At 37.2% G+C, this 25,728-nt stretch overlaps 1 protein-coding gene across 1 annotated transcript in view; it reads right to left on the minus strand.

Annotated features, from left to right (window-relative positions):
• Positions 1-25,728, minus strand: part of EYA4 (EYA transcriptional coactivator and phosphatase 4) — a 141,068-nt gene that overhangs the window by 45,830 nt on the left and 69,510 nt on the right. The window contains exons 3-5 of the mRNA XM_059468250.1: positions 23,129-23,178; positions 2,669-2,793; positions 1,471-1,539 (exon numbers count right to left, since the gene is read on the minus strand). Coding sequence (XP_059324233.1) covers positions 1,471-1,539; positions 2,669-2,793; positions 23,129-23,178 — 244 coding nt within the window. The remainder of the gene's footprint in view (positions 1-1,470; positions 1,540-2,668; positions 2,794-23,128; positions 23,179-25,728) is intronic.

The raw sequence follows: 25,728 nt of genomic DNA on the forward strand, positions 1-25,728 counted from the left end.
AAACTTCATTATTTTAAGGCTAACTCAGAATACAGCTCCCAACAAGCAAAAGCTTCTACAACAGACCTTGATGAAAGGACTTAGCAGATCAAAATGACTGCTATTCTGCTGACCACCTTTTTTATTTTCTCTAAAGCATTCCTCTATGTTAAGAACTGAAAATGAATGCAGAGTTTTAGGGGCAAGAGGTGCTAATACTATGCATGAAGGAGGACAAGCAAGAATGTTGCAGTGTGATGAGAAGTTGCAGCAAACAAATCTGATTATAAAAGCTCATGTAAAACAATAAACCACATAGCTTATCACAGGAATGATTTTCCTCTTTCTTTCAGCAGGCCTTAAGAGCTTCCTGGGAATATACTCAAGAACAAGTACAATTCTGAATATTCTACTGCCTATGGAAAATCAGATTTAATACAAGTAACACACTGTATTTCCTCGCTACTAATAATTAGCACTTAAATTGTTACCTTCCACATTTACCTGAACATGCTGAACAGCTAAAAGAGGAGACAGCCCAAGTTATCTCAGTCTTCCTTAAACTTAAAATCTTGTCATTCAGCAGCAGCATTCACATGGAACAACTTATTCTAGAGCAAACGACTTTTGTGCTCAAGAAAACTTTTTTTTTGGTAAATTTTCTTTGCATATATGTTTTACAAAATGGCAAGCTGATTCTGAGGGATTTTTTAAAACAACAAGTTTTTTGAAATCTTTCTAACTTTAGTCCAAACCTGTACAATTTAAGCACTTTTGTAATGACTTGTAGAGAAACATAGTGATGCATGTTTACATCTATGATTAATCCCATATGTACTGTAATGATGTCATATATAGAGTTATTATTAATCCTTACAACTTCTGACAATTAATAATACATGTCAGGAAACTCATAAGTGAAAACAACAGCTTGGAAAATTTGGCCAAAATTTTGCAAAGTGGCAAGTTACATGTGGCAGCACATTAGACATAAGCTTTGATTAATAATGAAAGCCTTAGTAGGAGTAAGAACAATACTGTCAACCTTGACTTGTGCTCAGGTAATCATGCAACGTTTTACTTAAAAACAAAAGAAAAGCAAATGGGCATTCTGTGAAAATTCCATCGGTCTGATTTCCACCAATGCTGACTACTGGCACTTCCCAGCAATGCTGAACACCACAAGACAATCCCAGTCACTCAGAGCATGTAGACAGCTAAGCTAATTATAAGCGGGTTAAATTCTCCTTGCTCATCAAATGACTTTCAGAGCATTGTAAGATAACTGCTCATAGCAACTTCCTAACAGTTTTCTGGCTGTGGGAAGAGCCTTTGAGAAAGGGTAGGAAAAAATGCTTGGGGTGAGGAGGAACCCCATGAGAACTGAGTTCAAACTGCATAAGAGAAGACCAGAGAAAATGGAGACAGATGTCACACAGCAGCCATGGGGACACACCACACACGCATGCACTGTACCAGGCTCTCTCATACTTGTTGCAGAGGAGGGAGTACTGCAACTCAGCAACCAGTCTGCAGTATTTAACACAGTCATGTTGTCTCCTGAGAACAGCAATGGTACAACAGTTCATTCTCCCAATGCCTGTTCAGTGTAAATGAATAGTCTTCAAGGCAAAGCAGTGTTTTGGCACTTAAAGTCAAGCCTTTTAACAGAACTGCATTGGTTTTATGGGTATTATTTTAACTGGTTTATTTATGCACATTGTATAATATAAAGGCATCCAGTTACTAGTGTTCTTTAATAGCATGCTGGAAGTTTTCTCCTCTCTTTATGCTGGAATAAGGATTCTGTTTAAAAATACGGTTCAGCCCTTCTTTGCAGAGCTCAGTTACCCTCCCAGGCACATCCACTTGTTATTGACATTGACAGAGTTTTATTTAAATAGAGTAAGTGAATAAAATGCTGTACCTTGTGGCCAGAAAGAACAAGCCAAAAAAATTTCTTAGTACTAAATGCTAAAACAGACAGTAATGTATAAACTGTAAAGAAGGAACTCTAGTTTGACTCATCTCCATGGTGTCATTTTCATGGACTGCACCTCAGAATGTGGCACCCAGCCTCCCACTGCTATGGTAGAATTGGTTATCTGAAACCATTGGAATATCTGTATTGTAGCTGTATGGCAGTGTTACAGCATCACCTACAGCATTAATGACCAGTTGCTGCTGAGGAAAACAAACAATCCCTTTATTACAAACTTTCATTACCTCCCAAGAAGTTAAATTCATCAGCAAAAAAACCCTCCCTATTTCCTAAGTCTAATTGTGATGCACTTCTCTTGATAATGATTTTAATTTAACATAAATGCAGTAACTCAGGGTATAAGAGTAAATTATTACTCATCAAGGAAATATGACACAGAAAATATAATTAATTTTTAAGTTACTAACAGGTATAAGCAAACATGAAACACTGTACTCAAATCAACCATTCAAAATTTTCCTTATTTCATCTTTGCACCTTGTTTCAGTTCTGCCTCTTACTTTAGCTGGTGCAAATCAAAGAAGTGATGATGGAATTAGAAATTTACACTTGTATGACTGCCAATTTTTCATCATTCTTGCTGGATTTATAAATGGGTATACAGTAATTTTTGAAACTATGGTAAAAAATGCATATGACTATAAACTAGGCAAAACTTTCTGTGTGCCAGCTGTGTCTTATACTTACCTCCTGTTCCATTTGTTGTGACTGATGTGCTACTGAGATTAGATTTATCCAATTTGGAACTACCTGCTGCATCACTACTTCCAACAAGATTATGAGGACTGGCTAGATCCTGCATTTCCATAGACCTGTTAAAAAACAAGATGACAGTATTAATGCATTGTGACAGTATCTAAAATATTCTGCTTTTTCTATAATAACTTTTTTTTTTTTTAATATGGAGGGTTTGCAAAGCATCCAGGCTAACAAATCAGTGCAGGTTCCTTTGACACCTTTGCTTTTTACCAAACCTAGGAAAGTAGTTAACAGCAACATTGCCACTATTTTCCACTTTTCCTTTAGATATTGTGAAGTGACATGGGCTTATGAAACTTCCCCTGAAACACACCACAGAGTTTGTGCATAAGAAAGCCAAAACAGGAACTTCTGCCTCTCATTATCTTTATTCCAACCACCAGCAGTTACTGCATCCACACTGAATTACAGGAACAGCCCATATAAGTGAATGAACAGAACTTTTGTGCACATCTGGAAAATTCTTCACTCCTACAAATATACATATTCTTCTTGGATCTCTTGATACTTGTTTTCTTGTGCGTAATTTCCGGGAAGCTTGCAAAATTTCAGGCGGATTTAGGCTGCCATGAATTGCAGCCTCACAGTTACACTGGGGGCCTGTAGATGGCTTTCATGCAGTGACAACAGATCTGCCTTTCTCAGACAAAGACAGAGCAGACAAGGAACACTTCTTGTTAGACCGGTAATTGCAATCCAATTTGCAGTCTGTGCTCGCCCACTCCTTCTTCATTTATATATTAATTACACAGATTTTTTTTCCCCCAGAGAAACAATTTTCATATATATGTGCAAAGTTGCCAGCCCATGTGTAACAAGAGAATGATCTACCATATGTGTACTCCAAAGGCCAACAGAAAGATTGACTTACAGAGGATGTGAAAGCCCTATTACATGGTAGAAGGCTGAGATGCAGAGGAAAGAGATGAACACTTGGAATGGTTCAGTAACAACAGCTCCCAGGCATTCATATTCTGACCAGGACAATCAATGGCAAATCATTAAGGGCAATACTCAATATCTTAAGAATTTATTTCAAGTTTCACTTTGAAACTGCCTATCTTCGGTGCTCCACAGATCCTGCTCTGTGGAAAAACAAACAAAACCCTACTACCTTTCCATCAAATACGGGTCTGCTGGCTGAAACTGGAATTTTTCCCCTCCAGAAAATGAAATTATCTGGCTTTTATACTCCAAATTCTGCTGATCTCCTGGATGACTTAATCCCTCATATTACATTAATTTAACCCACTACAGAGCTTTCATGTCTTGAATATATTTGAGAAAATGTAGGAAATACTATATCTCAACTGGGAAAATAAATGGAAGCTTTACCCAGAGCCACATGAAGCAAAGAATCCCATTTACTCAAGTAAATGAAGAATTCCATTTACACAAGTAAAGGAATAAAAGTCAACAATGAGATGCTCTGGCTAAGTCATTGGTAGGATAGCCTGCCCAGCAGCACTCTGGATGAGCAGCGAAAAACTGGTATTGCTGCTGGCCATGCATCAGCAGGTAAGGATTTTACAGCCATATTCAAGAAAATGAAAAGGCACAAGCTGAGATTTGAACTGCACTGAACACAATTTCTTCATCTAATTGTATATACATTTCTACACCTCTGTCAGCAATGCATTTTATTTGTTGTCTACTGGAAATGTGATCAGTTAGATGAAATAAAATGAACTCAGGTTGTTTACAAGTCTGCCAGATTTTGTTTGGCGGTTTCTGTACAAGTAAAGCAGCTAAAGGTTAAAAAAAGTCTATGAGTTTCCATCTTGTATGTATTTAAGGGAGCAGAAGAATGCTACACAAAATAAACAATGAGTGTTTCATCGCATACACAGCGTAATGCTCCCCACGTGTTCACTCGGCAGTTTTAAATGTCATGATTTCCTGTTGAAGTATGATCAGCACACAGATACCTAATGGGCAGTTCCAGCTTAGGAAGTTCACACGTGTGTTTTTCCCCTTGGTTTGCATGAAAGTTACAACAATTCCTTTTCTGACGGGCATACATCATTGCCATAGATGCAAACACTTCAGCAGCATTTTAGAAGCAAAATCACTGGTTCACCTACCTAGTCTTTTTAAAAAGTATCCATTTTGAGCACTTTTCACAGTCAAATGAATCAGGTTTTCTTAATCAAATCAGATCTTTTTTTCATCAGAAATCTAGGTCCACTAACTCTCATTTTCTTGGCAAAGAATATAAACAATCAAATTTTGTAAAATGAATACTTTTTGTTCCAAACAAGCACGAAAGCTTCTGTGCAGAGAAGTATTTTTATCACCCTAACTTATTTTCTGTAACAAAAAAGACATCCCATCCACAGACATGGCAAGTTAATTAACTAAAAGTATTTTTAAATAGTGCCTTCACAAATAGACATTTTTTCTGCTGGAGTAAAAGACATCTTGTACTTATTGGTACTCTATTCAGAATAAAAAGGATATCCAAACCAATAAAATTTTCACAAAACCATGTGTATACATTGTATTATCCTGGGTGCTCCATCCTGTGTGAACAAGTACAGGGATTACTTTAATATATCCCTATGTGATTTATTTACAGAAGTGCACATGTTGCCTTCTGTGTCACACATATAATTCAATTCTCTTTTCTGGATATGTTTAGTTTACCTTTAGCCTAAGACTTCTCAGGAAGATGTAACAGACTTAGTAAACTCTTATCTTCCAGTGAATGGAGGATTCAGGAAAAATGCTTAGTAAAATGGACAAAATAATTCCAACATCTTGAATTCATTTTGTCAAACTAAATGTTTATCAGAGTCCTGCTTTCACTGACTTAATCAGAAGCAGGTTCAGGTTCAGTATGTGCTTTCCTGCACTAAAAAAAAAGTTTAAAAGAAATCTCTGAAGAAGTAATTAATACTTCTGAGTTTATGCAGCTATTTATTAAAGATTGCTTTCTAGTAAATGCACTGTGTTGCAGTTTAGGTGGAATAAAGTTTATTGTTAAAGGTGCTTAAAAAACTACACTGTACAATGTTATTTTATATATTTTGTTTCACTGCCATGCATATAACTGAGCTTCCATTTTATCCCTCCTGCAATATCTCAAACTGCTATTTTAGAATAATTAAGTAAAATTCTACATTTTATAAAAAGATGCATTTTGTCAGGAAATGGATTGGATAAGAATAAGTTTTAATTATCTCTTGACTGTTTGAAGAAGATTTGCATTATTCCCAGCTTCTGAGCAAAAACCTGAAACCTGGCAAGACAGATTTGTCTTTTATTCTGCTTTGGCTGTGCTTAAAGTCTTTGAAAGTTGGTATTTGCACATGCTTAGAGGATCATTTCAGAGGCTTACTGGAAAAGTCTCTAAAACATTCCATTTCACAGATCAGTCTCCCAGATCTCAGTGGGCTTTAACTCCAATCTGTAGACAATTCTACCCAACTGAAGAAGGTTTAAGAATCTGTGTGGGGATTCTGAGTCTTCCCCGTCAGAGCATATTCTGTTCCCCAGCTTGACGTTACATCTTTTCAAGGGTTTCAAGCCTATGCTCAGAAGTGGATTAAGGAACAGCATCCAAAGAGACAAATTCCACCCTCTTCTGTCCCATTTTTACAAGTGTGGATGAACAGAACTTGTGCCCACCCCAGACCACCCAACCTTGCCCAGAAGGTGTAAGCAGGACTAATTATGATTGGGCCATGTGACAACTGCATCTCTCTATTTCTGTGCAGCTTTCTCTTGTGTTGTTTTAAAGGCAAAAAGCCTAAGCCTTGCTTCTATAGTTGTTTTAAAAATTCCTCTTTTTTCCCTCCCTTCATTACAATCACATATTTATTTGTGCACTGCAGACATAAAATTTATTTTCAGAAAATGTGGGTTTCTATTACGTGTTATCCATCTGCATTTCCAGTTTAACCATTATTAAGGTGGACTTAGAGCTGGGTCCCTCCACAGCTTGTAACTCCATTAATTATTTTTTAATCCTACAAGTAGAACATATTTATATAATTTTCTTGAAAGAGGTGATGTTTTAAAATGTAAACTTTTTGCTTCATAATTGAGTTCAAACTTTTTTTACCAAAAAGATCAAAAATATGAAATAATTTATCAAAGATTTATAAAACAATAAATATTCTAGCATGAAAACAAAGTACTTCAAATCCCAGCCCAACCAGAACATTTTACAAATACCATTTCCTTTGTGTAGAATTTGAAGCAAATCCAAATTAGAGGAGAACTGAAAGAAGGACTAGATGGAGCCTATTTAAAATTGAATAATTTAATTTAGTTTGTAAATAATCATAGCAAAAATTTTTAAAATATTTAAAATTCTTTGCTAGGAAATTCACCATATACATCTCTTTAGTAGAATCTCATGAAACTTCACAGAGGCAAAAATGCATATTATTGTTTTTATTACTACTACTACTACTACTATTATTATTACTATTATTTTTAGGTTAGCTTCATCCCTGTTTTTCTAGTATGCCTCCTGTTGTAACACAAATTCTTAAATACTCCATAGTTTCTCACAGAAACGTGGAGTCTTGTCCATTTAAGTTATCAGCTACCCTGGAGGTTCTGAAATTAAGCAAACTTTCCCTTTATTTCAAACTAAATTTTAGTGCAATAGGAAAGTTGGATAACAGAACTGTTCAAACCTGGCTAATTCTGTTTCCTACTGGTATCGGCTCAGCTCTCAGAGCAACTACACTGGTTTGAAGACAAGTAGATTATTTTTTTTTTCCATTTCCTACATAGATTCTTTTAGGCAGAGCTTTCAGCCATGTTCTGAACAGGACAAGTGAGCTCATCTCTCTTTAATATGCAGTCTGAACTAGATAATAAAAGCCTTTATTCTGACAAAAACAATCAAAATCGATGCACATTCATAAATGTCATTTGTCCAATCTACATAAAATCCTCAACAAAGTTTAAAACAATCAATAATTTAGATAACACCACAATTATAAAGGCTTTTTTTCCCACTGTTTTGGGGTTTTGGTTTTGTTTGTTTGGTGTGGTTTTTTGGGTTTTGTTTTGTTTTCTTTTAAATTACATTCATAATTAGACCAGATATTTTTCATGTTTACTTGCACCTACAAGAACTGTAAATAATGCAATTAAAAAGAAGTTACATCAACCCTTCAAAGGCTACAGAGGGCAATAAGAAGGAAGGTGAAGACAGCGAGATTCTGGATGATGGACAGGTTTCCAGAGAATATACAGTTGTATACAAATTCACGTACACTGACACACAGACACATCCAACCTTATAATAATTCTTTGGTGCTCAATATACACAAAAACATGTGTTTAAGTGTATAGACAACAAAAAACTTCCCAACACCTTTCCACAGAAGATCTCCACCAATAATGCAACAAAACACACAGCCAAAAAAGTCTCCTCAAGTGAGTAATATTTCCAATCATTTCATCAACCCCAAAATAAAAGTCAATATTTTCTTTTCCAGATGCTTTTGCACTGTTTATGGCAGTATTTTTCAATTTTTTTGTCAGTGTAAAAGGTAAGGAAGGAAGAACACAACCAATGAAATAAATCTATTCCATTGAGACAACTACCCCTCTTGTTTTCCCTGGCTCATCAAACCCATCTATAGATCTTAAGCTTAGTAGATGGTCAAAATAGCAGAACTTTTGCTATTTTAGGCACAATATACCAAAAGCTGCTCCTCCAACACACAGGTTCTGAAAACCTGCCAGATTTAAAAACAAATAATAGTACTGGACACTAGCAAGACCTCCTTCTTGCTCTCCTTGAGGCCTCCTTTCTTAACTTGTAAAACAATACAGTGCTAAGAAGCAGTAAAATAATGACATGTTATATTGATAAAGCCAGCAAATGCTCCTCAGAGTTTTATTTTATTATTTTTTTTTTTTTTAGCAATACAGAAAACAAGTTCTTACCTTTCTGCAATCATTTGGGGATAGGAGGTGGATTACAGCTGTATAATTTCTGTTTCTTATGTGTTTGGAAGTACAGTGTCAACATTCGTATTAAAAAATAATGGAAAGAGGCAAAAGTAAAGTCACATTCATATTCCAAGAATAAAAATACTTCCATCAATCTACAACCAATGTCAGACAGAGGGTATCAAAGAGAGGGAACCTTAGTGAAATAAAGAATTAAAACATCCAAGTCTTTCTACCATGTTAAGGAATTCCACATAGGTAATAAAAAAATAAATATATCACAAGGTTGAGCTTTGCAAAACTGTAAGTATGAAGTAAGAGCTGTACTAGACTCTCTGTGGACTACTTATTACAAGTTTGAATATCACCATGCAGCTTCCCAGCACACGAGTTCAAGCTCACAGGAAAAGAACCCATACCCAGATGTTGCAATAACTGCACTGTGGAGAGGAACAATAATTTGACAAAAATCCAAAAGTGCCTGATTTGTTTAAGAGCTTTTTCGATCTCGAATAAACTGCCTGTCTTACAAAGGATGGGACTCCTTAGGTAATTCTTTGGGGTATAAAAGGGCACAAGTTGTGATTGTATCTCAGTTTTGCTTTCCTGCCTATTGTTCTTCACCTGGCTATTCAAACCTCAGACGAGGAGAAAAAACCCTCCTGCAGACAGTATTACTTTACAGGAGCTGTCTGACAGGCAGGCAGTGTCAGTGCCTGGGATGCCCTTGATGCAGAGGGCTCAGCTGAGAAAGTGGGTGAGCAGGTTTCGTGACAAAGGCCGGCATTGTCGCTTGCCCCCTTGCACCATTCACAGCTAAAGAAAAAGACATTTCTTTTAACAGCACTGCAGCATCTTCCCCACCCCCCATTCCCATTTCCCCAGTTAAGCTTTTGCTATCACCCTCCCTTTTGTGACCCTGTGCCACCTTGAGCTTCTCCGTGCTTCCTAACGATTAGGTGTCAGATAGTTTTTGTCTTTATTAAATCTATGCTTCCCTCTTTTCTCACCGTAGGAACAATTGCCACAGGTTGAAGATTTTGTTAATCTAGTTATGGCTATTGCTTTAGTAATAAGCTGATAATAATTTTTTTACTGAAAAGGATATATGTATTTTTTCTTTCTGACTCTAGTGAGAAGATATGACTAAATACTGTGAAAGATAATTGCTTAAAAATTCAAGCTTATTTTAGTCCGAAAGAAAAACTGGTATTTTCTTCTTGTGCCTGAAAGTAAGAAGTTTAGCTTTTTCTCTTATGATGATTAAACACACCAATTAATTTAGACAGCTTGGATTGTTGTGCTACATAATTGCAGAAACTATTATTTGCTTAAAAGCCAGTAACTGCATGGCTCCCCTTGTTTCTGATTGACTGAGACATTTTATTTCAGTTTAATGTCATTTAATGTGGTTTCCAGAAAACCACAGAAAACTGTCTATTCTAGTGCAGTTCAGTCGGCCACAAATCCACATCACAATAATTTTTCACTGCTTTCTGACTTTTATTGGGAATGAATGTCATTTCCCTGTCACAATGTCATTTCCTTGTCACAATTAAAAGACAATGCAAAATTAATTTGGATTTCCACATTTTTGGATAAAACACAAAATACCTAGGAGTCATTTCTGGACTCTCCTGTTGGACATGTAACTGACTTCTCCAAAGCCAACAACGATTAAAATAAATAAATAAAAATCAAGACATATCAGGGGGAGTGGAACTTATTAAGTTATTTACCACAGCATAAACTTCCAGCTCACATGCCCTATGCTCAGGAGATTGTTCAATTACAAAACACAGATTCAGAGTAGGGAAATAGGCAGGCTGACACCAAAAAAGTAAGTAACAGGAGGTGCTTTTTTTCCATATGCTCCTATTCCACATCATGTCTCCACTCTCAAGTTTAAAATAGGGATAGTTTTATATGGGAAACTGTTCCATTCTGATATAATAGACTAATGTACACACAAAAGGCAAAGCTATGCTGAATAATACCTTCTGGCCAACTGGATCCCAGCCTTTCAGATATCTTTTCTGGGCTATCCTAATGTGACAGCCACAGTTTTGATGGGATACAATTTTAGCTCAGGGTTTACACTCCAATCACTGGAGGAAGTATCTGGAAAGAGGCAATGTGGTGTCTGAATAGATAATTACCATCTTCTCAAGGAAAAAGGCAGCTGGTTAGAGAAAACCACTCCAGGAGCCAGAGAGAGAACATCTAAACCAGTGAGTGTCAGGGGCCTGAAGGAATAGCAGAATGAGGGGCTGGGTGGTCAACTCTTTGATTCCATGTAGAGACCATCCCAAGCCTGAGCATGCGAACAGAAAACACATAAAGATACACAGGCAGCTGCTACTTAACAAAAACAAACCAACAAAAAACCACCCCAAACAAACAAAACAAAACATTACAGTAGGTTTTGAAGTCCTTATATGAGTATTTAAGTAAATCAAAAGTGATAATGACAGCACAGTTCCATGGGGAGCTGTCAAGTATCCAACTCACATGAAATATAAACTACCAGTTTACAGACACATAAGATCTAAATGCAAGTCTTTGGATCCAGGGCCACATTTTCAAAGATTAATTTACCCAACAGCTTCTGATCACTTCCAGATGTGACAGGCACTTGGAAATGCTGTGGTTCTGACAACATGATGTGCTGTGTCATAAACAAGTAACAAACACTTCTGTGGAGATGGCTGGAATGCAAACAGCAAGCCTGTGGCCTTCCCCCCTGTGCCACTACTTCTGTACAAGTGCTCAGAGTCACATCTGAAAAATCTCCTGGAAATTTCAGACTCCCTTCCACATCTCTGACAGGTGAACATAAGGAACAGGTAACAAAGCCAGTGACTGAAGATCTCATCAAGTCCTTCTTTGGTGGTTTTCAGTCTGATTTGAGTCTGTTTCTCATATATACAGAGGAATGTGGAGATGATCAGCTCTGCCAATTACTAGTCTGTTGCTAATCTGTCCTTTGTAAAATACAGCCTTCAAAATGACACTGCTTATTGCAGTCATAATATTATGAATTTAAATATAATAATGTCAACTGTATTCATGTCAGACAATATTTAAGCAAATATAAAATTGGGAAATCAGAGATGAAGGGCTGGGAATTTTGCTGTTGGCTTCAGTGGAGCCTGGACAGCATGATGTAAGTGTGAACTCATATTTTCATTAAAAAAAAGAGCAACGGGTGGGTTGTGTCTGACTCACTCTAAATTGAGATGTCTGTTATATTTCAAACTAGTTATTGTAACATGGTTCTTCTTCACCAGGGAATGCCCAAAGGAAAAAAAGGTCTTTCAGGTGTGCTGTATGAAGAGTGACCATACCTCACTTGAATGTAATTTCTTTAGCCACCAGTACAGGGGCCTGGCAAGAACTTCATCAGCTTCCAGAAAGGATGAGTTATGATGACAGATTAGGCAGAATACAGGAGTTGCCAAAAACTTGTAGTTTTCATGCTCTATTCATATTTTAATGCAAACATTCTGAAACTTCTCTTGGTAAATGCAATATACAGAGAATTACTGGCAAGCAGTCTTAACGTGGGAAACATTAACACATCTCACTTTTAACAGTGAAGTTCCCCTTATAAGTTAAACCTGATCTGAATCTTGGCTCCCAAGACAAATATTCTGTAGTTTACCTCATGTGGAGCACATTATGTTTGGCTCCAAAACAGTTTGTGTCAAAAGCAATTATTTCTGTTCTCTAATCGCAGTCCCAACAATGAGTTTGGTGTAGAATACAAAACAAAGATATGCAACTTGCTGACTGCCTGATGCCTTAACTGCTTCAGCATCTGACCACTGTAAGGAGTAATTGGGCACAGCCATTCTGGATGGCAAGGCACACTAGGTGTGCTGCACACACATCCCTGTCATTTTTCCCAGGATGACCCTATTGCCTGGAAGAACCTAAAAGAATTTTACATAACTAATTACACTCAAAACAAATTCCATTATCCTGAGCAAGAGACAGAAAATTATGCTCTGTTAAATGCACCAATGCTGGCTGTTCTTTGCAACTGATATAAAATGACTACATTTCATTTTGCTTTGCTGTTTGATTTCCCCAAGTTATTTTATAATTTGAAACTTAAAGCGTACACACCTTTTTCATTTGGGGTGAAGTAGGTGATTTTTCTAAGAGTCAATAAATACGTGTCGCTGAGAACTCTGGGGCACAGTTCCCTTCCCCTGAATTATCCCCTTGGGCCACAAGAAGGGGCAGGTAGCAGCTGCAAATCTGTAACACCTCCATTTCCAGCTCAGCCTGCATGCTGATAAGCCAGCCCCCAGGCCAGGGCATACCTGGAGTGGCACAGAGCCACAGGAGTGGCACAGAGCCACAGGAGTGGCACAGAGCCACAGGAGTGGGGCACTGGCAGAGGCACCACTGCAGCCCTCGCTGCCCCAGCACACACACAGCAGCCCTGGGAACCAGCCTCTCTGCTGGCTACCTTCCCTTAGAGCTCCCTCTGTTCAAAACATGGCTTACACCAAATGGCTGGACCTCACCAAGGCTTCTGACATAATGCTTAGCCTTTTAAAATCATTGGATTTCCACCTCTGTCCAGGTACTGAGGGAAAAACAAGGTAAAGGAAACAAGCCCTGCAGCGCTGTTGGTTATGTCCACCCACGTCCATACCTTGGATGCAAGATTGTAACTTTACTTCATTTAGCACTGGTTCCCCAAGAACCTGGTTTGCGAGACAGGGCAGAGTGTGAGATGTTCATAATAACAGGACTGCTTTTTATAATACATTTATTCTTGTTTCTCAGCAAATATTAAAATATTGCTGCTGGGAAACACGGTATAATAATGAAATGCTAAGAGGGATGAAAGTGCTTCTCTGGTACTATTTTGAGAAAGTCATGAAAAGCACTACATCTTTGAGAGCACAGGGGTTTATTTTCTATTTAATTTAATCTACATAATTAGAAGGAAAATAAGACATAAGCCTGAAATAACATAGGAATAAAACATGATCTTATGTCTAGTCACCTGCCAATTACTTCTACACTGAAAAGCAAATAAAATCCCAAAACCCTTAAAAATTAAAGTGACAGAGATTTAGTTGTAAATTGAAACAGAACTTAAACGGAATTCACCAAACAGGATGTCCTCCCTCTCTGCCCTCTTCTGCACTCGCGCCACACAATAAATAATTCTGTTAAAAAGTTGATCCATGGAATTGCTTTATTTATTTGGGCACTGCATGTGCGTTTCTCCATAGCTCTGCCAAACATACCTTCCCACAGACTTGTTGCTTCAGTCTTGGGCCTCTCTTAAATGGCAGACACAAATCCCCAGTGAATTAGATTGAGACCATCATGCTAATTTTCACATTTAACCAAAACCAGATTTAAACTTATGTTTTCAAAGGTGGATGGCTAGTGGAAGGCAAGTATATTTCATGCTTTTAAGAGGAGGTAAAGTTACTTCTGCACTACAAATGACATTAAGAAATTCCCAAAGAAATTTGACAATAATACGAACTCAGAACACAGTACATTGTATCACTTGGCAGCTAAACTGGATAGCTAAGTCCAGAATTGCCAACAAAACTCAAGACACACATTTGGATATATGGAAAGCTTTGCAATGACTAATAGAAAGGAGCCTGCACAGGCATCTTGTGAGACCTATAAAGAACCTTATCAGTTTGGGGTTTTTTTTAATAAAAGTGTTCAAAAGGAGAAGATAGAACAGACAGACCATCTGCAATGTAACCACATAAAAGAGCTCTGGGCAAATCCAAACCCATTAGCAGAAGTGCTTGACAAATCTGCCAAAGAGCCAGATGCTGCTTATGGAGGAGCCTCTTTCCCTCCTTGTCATCTGGGTCCTCTGACTTCTGTTCCCAGAGGAGAACAACACGACTGGTGCTCAGACTAAGCTGAGTGTGGAGGGAGCTGAGGTACAGAACTGCTCTCTGATAAGGCTGTCTTAACATAAGGAGGGGAAGCAAAGCCTAAAATATTACAGCAGGCTTAACATTCATTTGTGTAATGTGTGGAAGATGCAGATGGTAGGAAAAAAGAAAGCAAACTTGCAGTTACCTTATTTACATGTGGTCTCAATCAAATTATTTGCATGTGGTCTCAATCAACTTATTTGCATGCGGTCTCTATCACATTATTTGCATGCGGTCTCTTTTTATCTGGATTTTTTTGGTTCATTCTTGTCCTTAGCTGTGATAGAGTTAATTTCTCCTCAGTAGCTGTTTCAGCGCTGTTTTGGATTCAGCATGAGTATGTTTTGGTTTGGGTAAGTCGCGTTTATCCTAAGTCAGGGACCTTTTTCTTTTGTGTCTCATGCTCTGCCAGTGAGGAGGTATGCAAAAAAGGCTGGGAGGGAGCATAGCTGGGACAGGTGACCTGAATGGGCCAAAGGGATATTCCACACACGGAATACCATGGAGGAGTTATCCAGAAGTGGGGATTACCTGGGTTCTGGGACAGGGTCTGGCATTAGTCAGCAAACAGTGAGGAACGCTATTGTGCATAATTTTTTGTTGTTATTATTATTATTATTATTATTATTATTATTATTATTATTATTATTTACTATGATTAGATATTTTACTTTCTTTCAATTAGTACACAGTTTTATCTCAAGCTACAAGTTTTACATTTGATTCTTCTCCCCATTCCACTGGGGTGGGTGCGTGGAGGGTGAAGTTGCGTGGAGCTTGGTTGCTTGCTGGGCATAAACCATGACAATTCTATTTTTATTTCCTACTTATTTTTTCTCTAATGACTGATCAGGGCCTAGTAGGATGGTAAAGAGGTAAATTCTGGTATGGTAAATATCAGCATGGCATAATAACTGAGTGGTGTTAGTTAACTGTTTACTGAGTACATGGGATGGCTGACAACATTTAAAATGGGAAACATCTAGCCAAGAAATTACACTTATAAATATCTGAGAAAAAATGTGATTCATGTAAAAAGCAAACCAATCTCAGAACAGGAGATTTAGATCTCAGTGGGCATTTTCTTTTTACTGTCTACATTCTTCTCAGAATTTTTTCAGCTATATTTGAAGTGCAAAGTAGGTGGAATCAAATACTTTTATTATTCAGGCTCAACAATGGTAAAATATATTTAGAGTATACAAGAGGTCAAAGAAGTTGGAACAGAGTCTGAATTAGCTCTTCTGTGTACTGCTGTAATGTGATATGACAGAGCAAAAAATAGACCACAGGAGAAAGAAACAGAGCTCCTTCTCATTGTTATTACATGTGCTACACACGTAAGAAGAACAAACACGCTTATTTTACGGCTAAAAATCCAGTTAAAATTTTAGGATAAGGCTCTAAGAGACTACGGGATCAAGCAAAAACATTTGTAGGTGTAATCCTAGGTTATCTTCTTTCACTCAAAACCAGTATTTACCCTAAGATATTCCTGCAGATTCAACAATTATAAAAGTTTGATGGATACATTAATTAATCCAGAAATCCTGCTCTCTTTAGCAAACTCAAAAATCACAAGGCACTTTGATCTTCAAAATCTCTATATTACTTCCACTAACATTTCTGTTAGAATCTTGTTTATCCATTTTTTCAATGTAGTGATAAAAACAAACAAACAAAATCCCCAAAACCAAACAATACCCCAAAACTAAACACAAACAGACAAAAAAATCCCTTAGGTTTTGTTGCTTTCATTCCTTCCAAAGTCTGAGCCATCACTGATTCAGGTTAATGGAGGTCGTAACAGTGACATGATCTGGCTTGGGATCACAGGGATAAATTATTATTAATATCACAGAAAACATGTTATGACCAATATTAACAAAAAACCCCAGGAATTTTTAACACACATGAAATATAAAAAAATACATTACTTTTATTGTTATAAGCCACAGGGATCTGTTAATATAAACCATTAAAATACTTCCCTGTGATATCATCAGTTACCATGTATTTGCACTCTAAATAGATTGTTGTAATTTCTGTAAACATATCATATACATTTTTAGAACTCCTTGGGGGTTTGATCCAGAGCCAACAAAACCTGATGGGCAGACAGTGACCAGCTTCAACAGGCCTTGGGTAATCAGAAGACTGATATTTTTAAATTTAAAGAATGAGAACATCAGTGCTCAGAAGGCAGAGAGACACCACACAGACTGATCTAAAAAAAAGGGAGAGACTTGCATTGCCTGAAAACTACATGCCTGAAAATAAAACTCACATAGCAAGGCACTACTCCTTGCAGAAACTGTGGTGCAATTGTCATGGTTGCTGTGTATCGCTCAGTTACACGTATGTGAAGAACCATCTCCCAAACACTTTGATTGATTCCAACTGCCTAAGTGGCATGCAGACTAAATGAGTGCACAAAACTCTAATAAGTACCAGATTTGTATAAAACATTCTCCTCAAGCTAAGTCTGTGTGTCCCAGAATGTAGTCTTTATGAGAAATCTTATTCCACAATGAAGTTATTTTAAAATTGGAAAATTGTTGTATGTTTTTTGTCAGTCACTGTCTTGACTGAGTAGTTTGGACTTGATCCTGCCAAACATTTCTCTTAGGTGAAGTGCTTGTAACTGTAGTGGCCTCACTGACATGAATGTTATACTCTGGCATATACCATGCCTCTTGTTGACTAGATTTTCTTCTGGTCTCCAAAATTACTTGTGACAATCTTTCAATTTAATTATTCTGTCTTTTCATAGAAAATTTGTTTTGCTGTTTCTCCTTATAGCCTGCTCCAAGTCCAAGAAATACCAGAAGCCAGTCAAAAAGTCTTTTTTCCTGGCTGAAGATGAATCTTATTTTTGCAGGTATTCCCTTCTGGAACTGACCAGTTATGCAAAATGCTTAATCTGTAAAATTGAAAGAAGGCTTTCATTGCCTTTGGTCAAATTGTGTATCTAGCTGGTCTGACAATAAATCAGCAGAGCAACAGGTGATTGCTGGTGGAGTCTGCCAGGGGAAGAGGGATGCAGTAAGGTGTCAAAGAAAAGAAGTTCAAATAAATAACATTTCATAAGTGCCTACCTTACATGTCTACTTCAGGATGAGAGGAATCTCACCTTCAAAGTCTAAATCAGAGTCCTCTCAATAACTAGTTTTCTCAAATTAAGCCCATTTATCATGTCATAATGATCTACAGATTATTCAATATGGGATACAGTGGAGCTACACTTCTGACTCACAAGCTACATATGGTTCACAAGACAACAAACACCTTCTAAAAAATCTTCTAAGACATGGATGAGAAGAAAATTAGGGACCCTAATGTATTTAAACAACATATATGAAATCTAGGTAGACTGGTTTGCTCATTTTTACTGTGCAACAAATACTATGTATTTTTTTAAATTATAATTGCTGAAACTTCAATCACAATTTCCATAGCTATTGCTGGCTTTTCTTGCTCAGAAGCTCAATTGCAACTCCTCTTTACTATGTAACAATAATGATATTCATCTCTTAAACTGCAAATGAATGAGAAGGTACTGCTAATCCCACTCTACTAGTAATGTGTATGCAGCTGGTCAGCTGCTTTCAAAGTCATGGAAATCTTCATCACAGAAGGTGCCTGTAAAGCTTGGATTTGGGCTCAGGAGTTATAGGGTTAGATCTGGTAAATATGGGCCAGCCAATGCCTGACTGAAAGAATGAACTATCACTGTGATCATTCTGAGATAAGACTGTTAAGGTCTTGTTGAGGGAATTAGTTGGTGGAAGAAATTTCAGGTGTATTTTAGTTGAAACCAATGAGAATGAAACATGATGATCTGGTTGTTTGGAATAAGATACAGAAGATATGTGTTACTTTTATTTTTATGGGTATCTAAGTGCATGAATGGTCACAGAAACACTGTTTGGTAATGCACACATGCAGCATTAGCATAGCTCAGATCCAGTGATCATAGTGAACATTGAATCCACAACAGTGAGCCCAAACTGCACAGGAAATAAACTTTGGTCAAGAGAAGTGAATGGGGAAACTGTGGTAGTTCTCACTGACATTCAATATCATCTATTTACTGGTGAATGCATTAATGACAATAATTGTCTCTGGATGTGTATGTGCACTCTGTATCCTGAGCAATTAAAAACCATGAGTAGGTATCAAAATGAGACTAGTGAGAAAATGTGAAAGCCTACTTCTCATTCAAAAGTTTTAAAAAAGACTTTTAAGATGAAACAGAAACAGGAATTCATATCTTTTAAATCTTACTTTGTGGTGCACATAGAAGTGTGGGTGTTGAAAAACAGAACAGCAATCATCTGATGAACAGCTGCAATCCATGCTAGCAACCTCACTGAAGCCCATACTGAACTGAAATATTGGAGGCCTTTTTAAACACATAAAAAATCCCCGTGCACTTTTTTGGATAACTGCTTTATCTGGCAACTTGATCTGTGCATATGATTCAGAATTCACCAGTGATCATCAAAACCCCATCTAACTGGCATCAATGCAGTAACTGTAGTGCCCCTGATTTACATGCTTCTTACAGCATCTGATAAAGTTTTAAATGGGAGGATTTACTAAAGACTGGCTTAATTTCCTTTTACTTTGCTTTTAGATAATTTTTTTTAAATGTGTAAAGGAAAAGCCAGGAAGAATGGATATTACTGGAAATACTGGATACACAGATTTGTAGTAAAAATCAAGCAATAAAGTGAAGGGTTTCCTGCTCTATGGGGCTTAATTTTAACTTACTAATACAAAAATCCATTTCCCTTCTGTACATACACAAGTAATGTATTTTTGACACTATGTATCCTAAGTATTCCTAAATTGATTTGTCAGCTAACTTTTATCCCTAACTCACGAAACTACTCATCAAAACCTTCAAGTTTTCCCTTTCTTCCTACAGACAGCTTCATCACAACATAAATATCATAGCTTAAAGAAGGAAAGTATGTGAAATATTCAGCCATTTTCCTTTACCCTTCCAGGAAAAAAAGAAACTGTGTTTAAATTGTCAGAAAAATATCTTCTTTCTGCTGCAGTCTTCCATCCTCCAGATGGTAAAAAACCATTATTTTTTTCCTACAATCAGTGAACTTTGAGGAAGCAATAGAAGACCCTGCTGAATTTCCATTTGCAATGACATCCACTCCCTCATTTCATTTCTCTCCGCCCTATTTAATTTTATGGCCCAGAAAAAACAATACTTACTCTCATGCCTCAATTCCTGATGTGGCTTGCATCTTACAGTGGAATCTCTGGCAGGCCTGGTGGTATGAGAAGGAGGATTTGGGGATAGGAGAGATGCATTCATCAAGCAGACTGCTATGTCAAAGAAAGATACTGCTGTGGGATGTGTGGCCAAATAGAATATGCTGTTGCTCAGTGTGAGCAGGAGTCTCAGACTTCATATTTAGCATTTTACCAGACTTCAGAATAACACATACTCTAGTATTTCCACAGGTCATATAGTATGAGGTTTTAAATGTAGCTTACAAGTTTCAGGGCAACAAAATTTTTCCTGATTAGAATTAAAATGGCTTTTTTATTGCTTAAGTAAAAAGGAAGGTTGTTGACAATTGCAAAGAAGTTAACTTTCAAGCACTGCACTAGACTTCAGCAATTCTTGTATGACATTGAATTTCACAAAGGAGCTGTTCAGCACACTCAGGATTGATACCATTTTAAAGTCACCTGTCAAAAAAGAAAATTAAGAGCAACGTATGTCTGTAGGCTCTGAAGAGAGGAACTTCTCTCCCTAACCTTGCTAGTGAATTTGATACAGGGCCAGCATGTCAGAATTGTCCAACATGCTGCTCTTGCCTGATCCAGACTTGTGGTGGAACAGTTGGCAAGTCCCAATTATTCACTGCCTCTGTATCACACACCAAAATCCCTAGAAAGCATTGCATTTTGCATTACTAGATAACTATCCAGGGTTGCAGGGTGAATTTGACTTTTACTACAGAATTATAAAGAAAGAATGCCATAATATTGATACAGTCACAACACCACTACTGTAAGGTATAAAAGGTATATATATATATATATTTACCACCACCTAGGTATAAAAGGAAGTATTCAGAACCCCTTCATAGGGACTTGATTAAAAAACTCACAAAAAACTAAGACAGAATTTTTAAGACAAAGTTGTTTTTGAATTAAAATATCTGTCAGTGTTGAGTCATATGTTTCCTTTTGTGTTTACAGTTCACCTATTCACCATAACTTCAATTCTTAACTAAAGATCCCTCTCCCTCTGTGCAATTTACCTGTCTGTTAAGACAAGAAGCACTTTCTCTAAATAAATGCTGGGAAGGTTGATTTTTATTGCATGTATAGCTGGTCACTTGTGGAAAGCATTTTTTAACATGCTGCATAGGTTACTATATCCCTTAAAAATTTAGTAGTCACATCTGCAGTTTGACTGCTTCTTTCTAAAAGACAAACCCAGGCCAAGCAAGACAAAGAATCTGCTGATACACACATGTCACTCCAAGAATTCTCCTGACAAAGTTCCCACACCCAATTTAATTACTTCCCTACTGTAAAAACACTTTCCATCTGCATTTATTGTAATAGTTTCAAATCCAAAACTAACAGACTATAAAGCTAGCTAAATAAATGAATGATATTGGCCTTAGGTCCCAAGCCAGGAGCTATTCTGTAAGGCTGTGTGTCTCCAGCATTCATCTTTATGCTGATGTTTCATTTTATGTGCAGTGTTTTCACTTAAGCCTTGTTTAGAGAAGAATTACCTTGCTCCAGGCTCTGAAGTGTGATGTGCCACACAGAGCCCTCTAGTGCTGCTCCAGCCCAAGGTCTGTCAGAGATTCCCCTCTAAGACCAAAAGTCACATTGCAACCAAAAAATCCCACTTCAGGCTGTATACACAGCACTGCATATGCTCAGGCTTGGAACATTAATTTCAACTCTGTCTGATATAATCTCCAACTGAGGTTGCAGAGCTCAAAATGAAAAGTGTTTCTGTTTGAAAACAGACGGCAAAAAATGAAACTACCAGATTAACTATTTGTAACATGGGTTCTCTTGCACATTCAGGAGGAAAAAAATGTATCTTGTTCCTCAGACACAGCATGAAGAATTTAATTATAGCTTGTAAGAAATTTCCTGATATGCAGAGATAGTAACAGTACATTGCATTCAGGGTCCTCAGGTTTGTAGCAGTTTGTTTTCATCACGCTTTGATGAAATAACATCAGACTGGAATTCATAGATTTTAAAGGCTTGAGATACAATAGTCTCATTTGGCAATCACAACGCTTAAAACTACACACTTGTATATGAGTGTTATGCTGGGATTCTCCATGGTGTCAAAATAGTCAGAAAGAACTTGACTTTTATAACAAATTTTAATCCAAAGCACAGCAGATAAGTTTTTCACTTAGAAGTTGCGAGTACTGAAGGGCAAAGCAGGTTTCCACTGAAGTCCTGGTCAAAACTGCTAGTGACTATGCTGAAAGCATATTTGGACATTGAAGTATCTCTTACCTTTTCAGCTCTAATCAAACAAAATGAAAATACATATTAATAACAGACATGAGCTAATCAAAGAAATTCAGATGGTGCACAGTGCAGTTCAAGGCACATACTATAATGGCCTTGGATGCTGCAGGTGACCCCCAGAGGATCCTCCTGCAATAATTAAGGAACATAGTTAAGATATAGGTAAGGATGGGTTTGGGGTACAAACCTTGAATTATTTAACTTTTCTGCAATGTTAGTGAAATGTCAGGTTTATTTTGTTGCTCTCCCCTCACAACGAAAGCTTCTGAGCTTTCATGACACTGAAATAGTCTTCTATACAGATGCAAGGCAAAGACATGGAGTACTCACTAAATATTGAAGAAAACTATCCTCCAGTTTACTAACCACAGGAAGACACACATCTAAAACAGCTAGCTACTACTTCACTTGCTCAAAAATATCCATACAGGTACATACATGTGTGAAGCATGGAAGTTTTCCCATGTACATGATATTGGAAACGACTGTGCTGGAAAGGAATGTATGGCTTCTTTCCAGCTTATGAACACAGCATGTTTTTCATATGTGAAAACAAAATGAAGTTTTGGTAAGGGCAAATCTTCCCAAATAAATAATTAGTTTTCCACATTGGAAATAAACTATATTTTCAATAAACTTCAAGACTCAGATATGCAGAAATGGGATAACTGAAGAAAGTGAGATCTGTGCACACAGATTTCCTTACACTGTTTAATAGTTGGAATTTTTTTTTTAGTTGAATGTGACCATTCAGTGCTATGCCATCATCTAAAGTCAACAACCCAGACTCATCTTTGACCGGGAAAAGGGAAAAATCCCTTTTCTAGAGTGAAAACCATTACAACTGATCCAACCACTCGTTCTTTGCAAAATATAACTCCATGGCTCTGGTGCTACAAATCCACAGCACAGCTCAGCCTCGCTCTCCGCCACCGCACCGCAGTCAGTCGGCGTCGAGCCTCTGGCACCATACCTGGGATTCTGCGGCTCTGAACCATCGGACTCTGGACACGGCTTCTTCACCTGCAGGAGCAAAGCAGTGCTGGTTACTCTCACTTGAAACACAACTTCCTCTAGCTCCCCCCCGCCATTCCAGCAGAACTTAAAGCGGATCCTGCTCTGCTCACCGGGATCTCTATAAAATATTTCCCGCACTTTACAGCAGCGGTTTGCTGTACTAAACAGTGTGTTTCATTATTATCCCATGAACAGCTGCCAACTGCACTTCCCCGGGCTCCATTAGTGGGTTAAATGTTCAGCTAAAATAGCTTGGGGAGTAGTCTTAACTAGGAACAAAGAAACCAAAGAACCAGGTTCCCCACTTTGAAATGAGAAAGCCATACTGTTCTCAGCTTGGCCTAGAAATGTTTCCCCAATTGATACTGCTTCTGTTTCCTGCTAAAGCTCAAAATAATAAACACCAGGTTCTGGGGCAAAGCGCACCATTAGTTAAATAATTCATATGGTATTTTTAATTTTGTGAATCTGCTAACTGTGTGTTAACTATATTTTCCTTTTGTATCAATGAATACATGCACTGTTTTCACTCATATTTGTAATACATAAGTACATAAAAGGAATTTTAGCTTCCAATTTGATCTCTGCACTACACTGCTGTAGGCTGATTGGAGGTGATAAAATCCATCACTATCAAAAAAAACTAGAATACTGTTCTCCTGCAGACTAGGTACCTCCTTGGGATCTTCATGATTTCCAGCAAAAATTTAATTGTACCTTCTGGTAATCTAAATTACTTGCATTTTCAGCAGAGGAAAAAACATTTTGCTCACTAGCTCGCTAATGTAAAATCCAGGGCTCTGTGGGAGGTTTCGAAGTTCCAATTTTAAAGCCACCTAGAAATATCATTCACTGAGGCTCACTTGGTGTGAGAGACACAATAAAAATACCCACTCCCTTTACAACCAGCAAGTTCAATGACAAGTTTCAGGATACCTTGCATCAAGAAACTCTTCTATACTTTTTTGCTACTTTAAAAATATTTCAGGGGGAAAAAAAAGTGACTTTGACTCACTTCTATTGAAGTTATTGACAAATGACAGAACACTCACCAGGCCCAACAGAAAAAAGGATTTGACTAATGCTAAATATTATATGTATATATAAGTTATGTCAGCTGAATGCCATGGAACATCACTCACAGAGATGAGCCACTAATAGAGCATGAGACACAGTCAGGGCTCACACAAACCCAAACCTGACAGGCAGTATTTCATAAACATTCAGATGCAAACATCATTGCTATAGTTTTATGTTAACCACATTGTTATTAAAGTAGCATAGTATCTGAAGTACATTAAAATACTTCAGATATATAAGCGTATGACCATCTGCCATGAAAAATGCCTTCAGAGTGCATTATATACAAACATGAGAAATAGTTATTCAGATTATTGTGTCGCCTGAGTGTGTCAGTGTCAGAGGGAACTGTTCAAAAAATATATTCAAAATCATTTAAAGGCACTGAAATTACAACAGCCTCTCCTTGACAGGACATGTTTAATTTCAGGAGCAGTTTGTCTCAACTGAGTTACAAAGGATTTGACCAGAAAAATAATATTTTCATTTAACATATAAAATATAATTTAAAATTATTGAAAATATAATGTATTTAGAGCTATAAAATACAATAATATAATTAAAATTATTAGAAAAAGAAGTATATGCCTAGTAGCTATATAGCATAAACCCTAGTAGATTTTCTTTTTCCATGTCCCTTTAGCTTACTCACTGTCAGCATATTTTTATTATCTCCTTGCTCTTAAATTTACTGGATTTTATACATTCCTTTCCAATTTCTTTTCTGTTCTGATTGCCACCAGTAGCACTGTCTCTCACATTTGCACTGGGGCTCAGATCTCACTCCCCAGGACAGTTCAACAACTGACTTAAACCATCTGCTGGAGAGTCTGTCACCCAGGCATCCCAACACCCTGTGGTGGGGAGTTACCACAGCAGCCCAAAGATAGCTCCAGCACACATTAACATAATCCAAGCACTTTTAATATACGGAATATATTAAGACCCCTGGTTTTCCTGGGCCGGGATGATGCAGTAATTCAGTACTCACAGATGAGTTTTCCTACCATAATTCACATGACGTCTACATTTTGTTTTGAACAACATTGCAAAGCAATCTAAATATCTGAAAGATTATGTTTTATCCATATAAATTAACATTAAATATAAAAAAAAAAAGAACCAAAAAATTACCAACAAAAGCCCCAACTGATAAATTTCGATAAAAGTTGAAAGGTCACAGCAGAAAAGCCACTGATCAATTGTATCAAAAAGACTCACTTCCTGTGTGATGCAACAAACTTGGGGAGGAAAAAAAAAGTGAGTATTTTTTATTTAAGAATATTGCAATGAAAGCAAAATGCTTAAAAAGTGAGAGTATTTCAGATTTGTCACTTGGCATATAGATGATGCAGTTCATCCATGAACGCTATCTTAAGAAATGTGCAGAAGCACAGAGATTTGGCTTGTCCTCTGAGACTAAATGTAAACTTCATTGTGTATCTTTAGGTCCCTCCATGAGAAAAAAGATTTAAT

Source organism: Ammospiza nelsoni, chromosome 3 (genome assembly GCF_027579445.1).
Source record: "Ammospiza nelsoni isolate bAmmNel1 chromosome 3, bAmmNel1.pri, whole genome shotgun sequence".
Taxonomy (NCBI): domain Eukaryota; kingdom Metazoa; phylum Chordata; class Aves; order Passeriformes; family Passerellidae; genus Ammospiza; species Ammospiza nelsoni.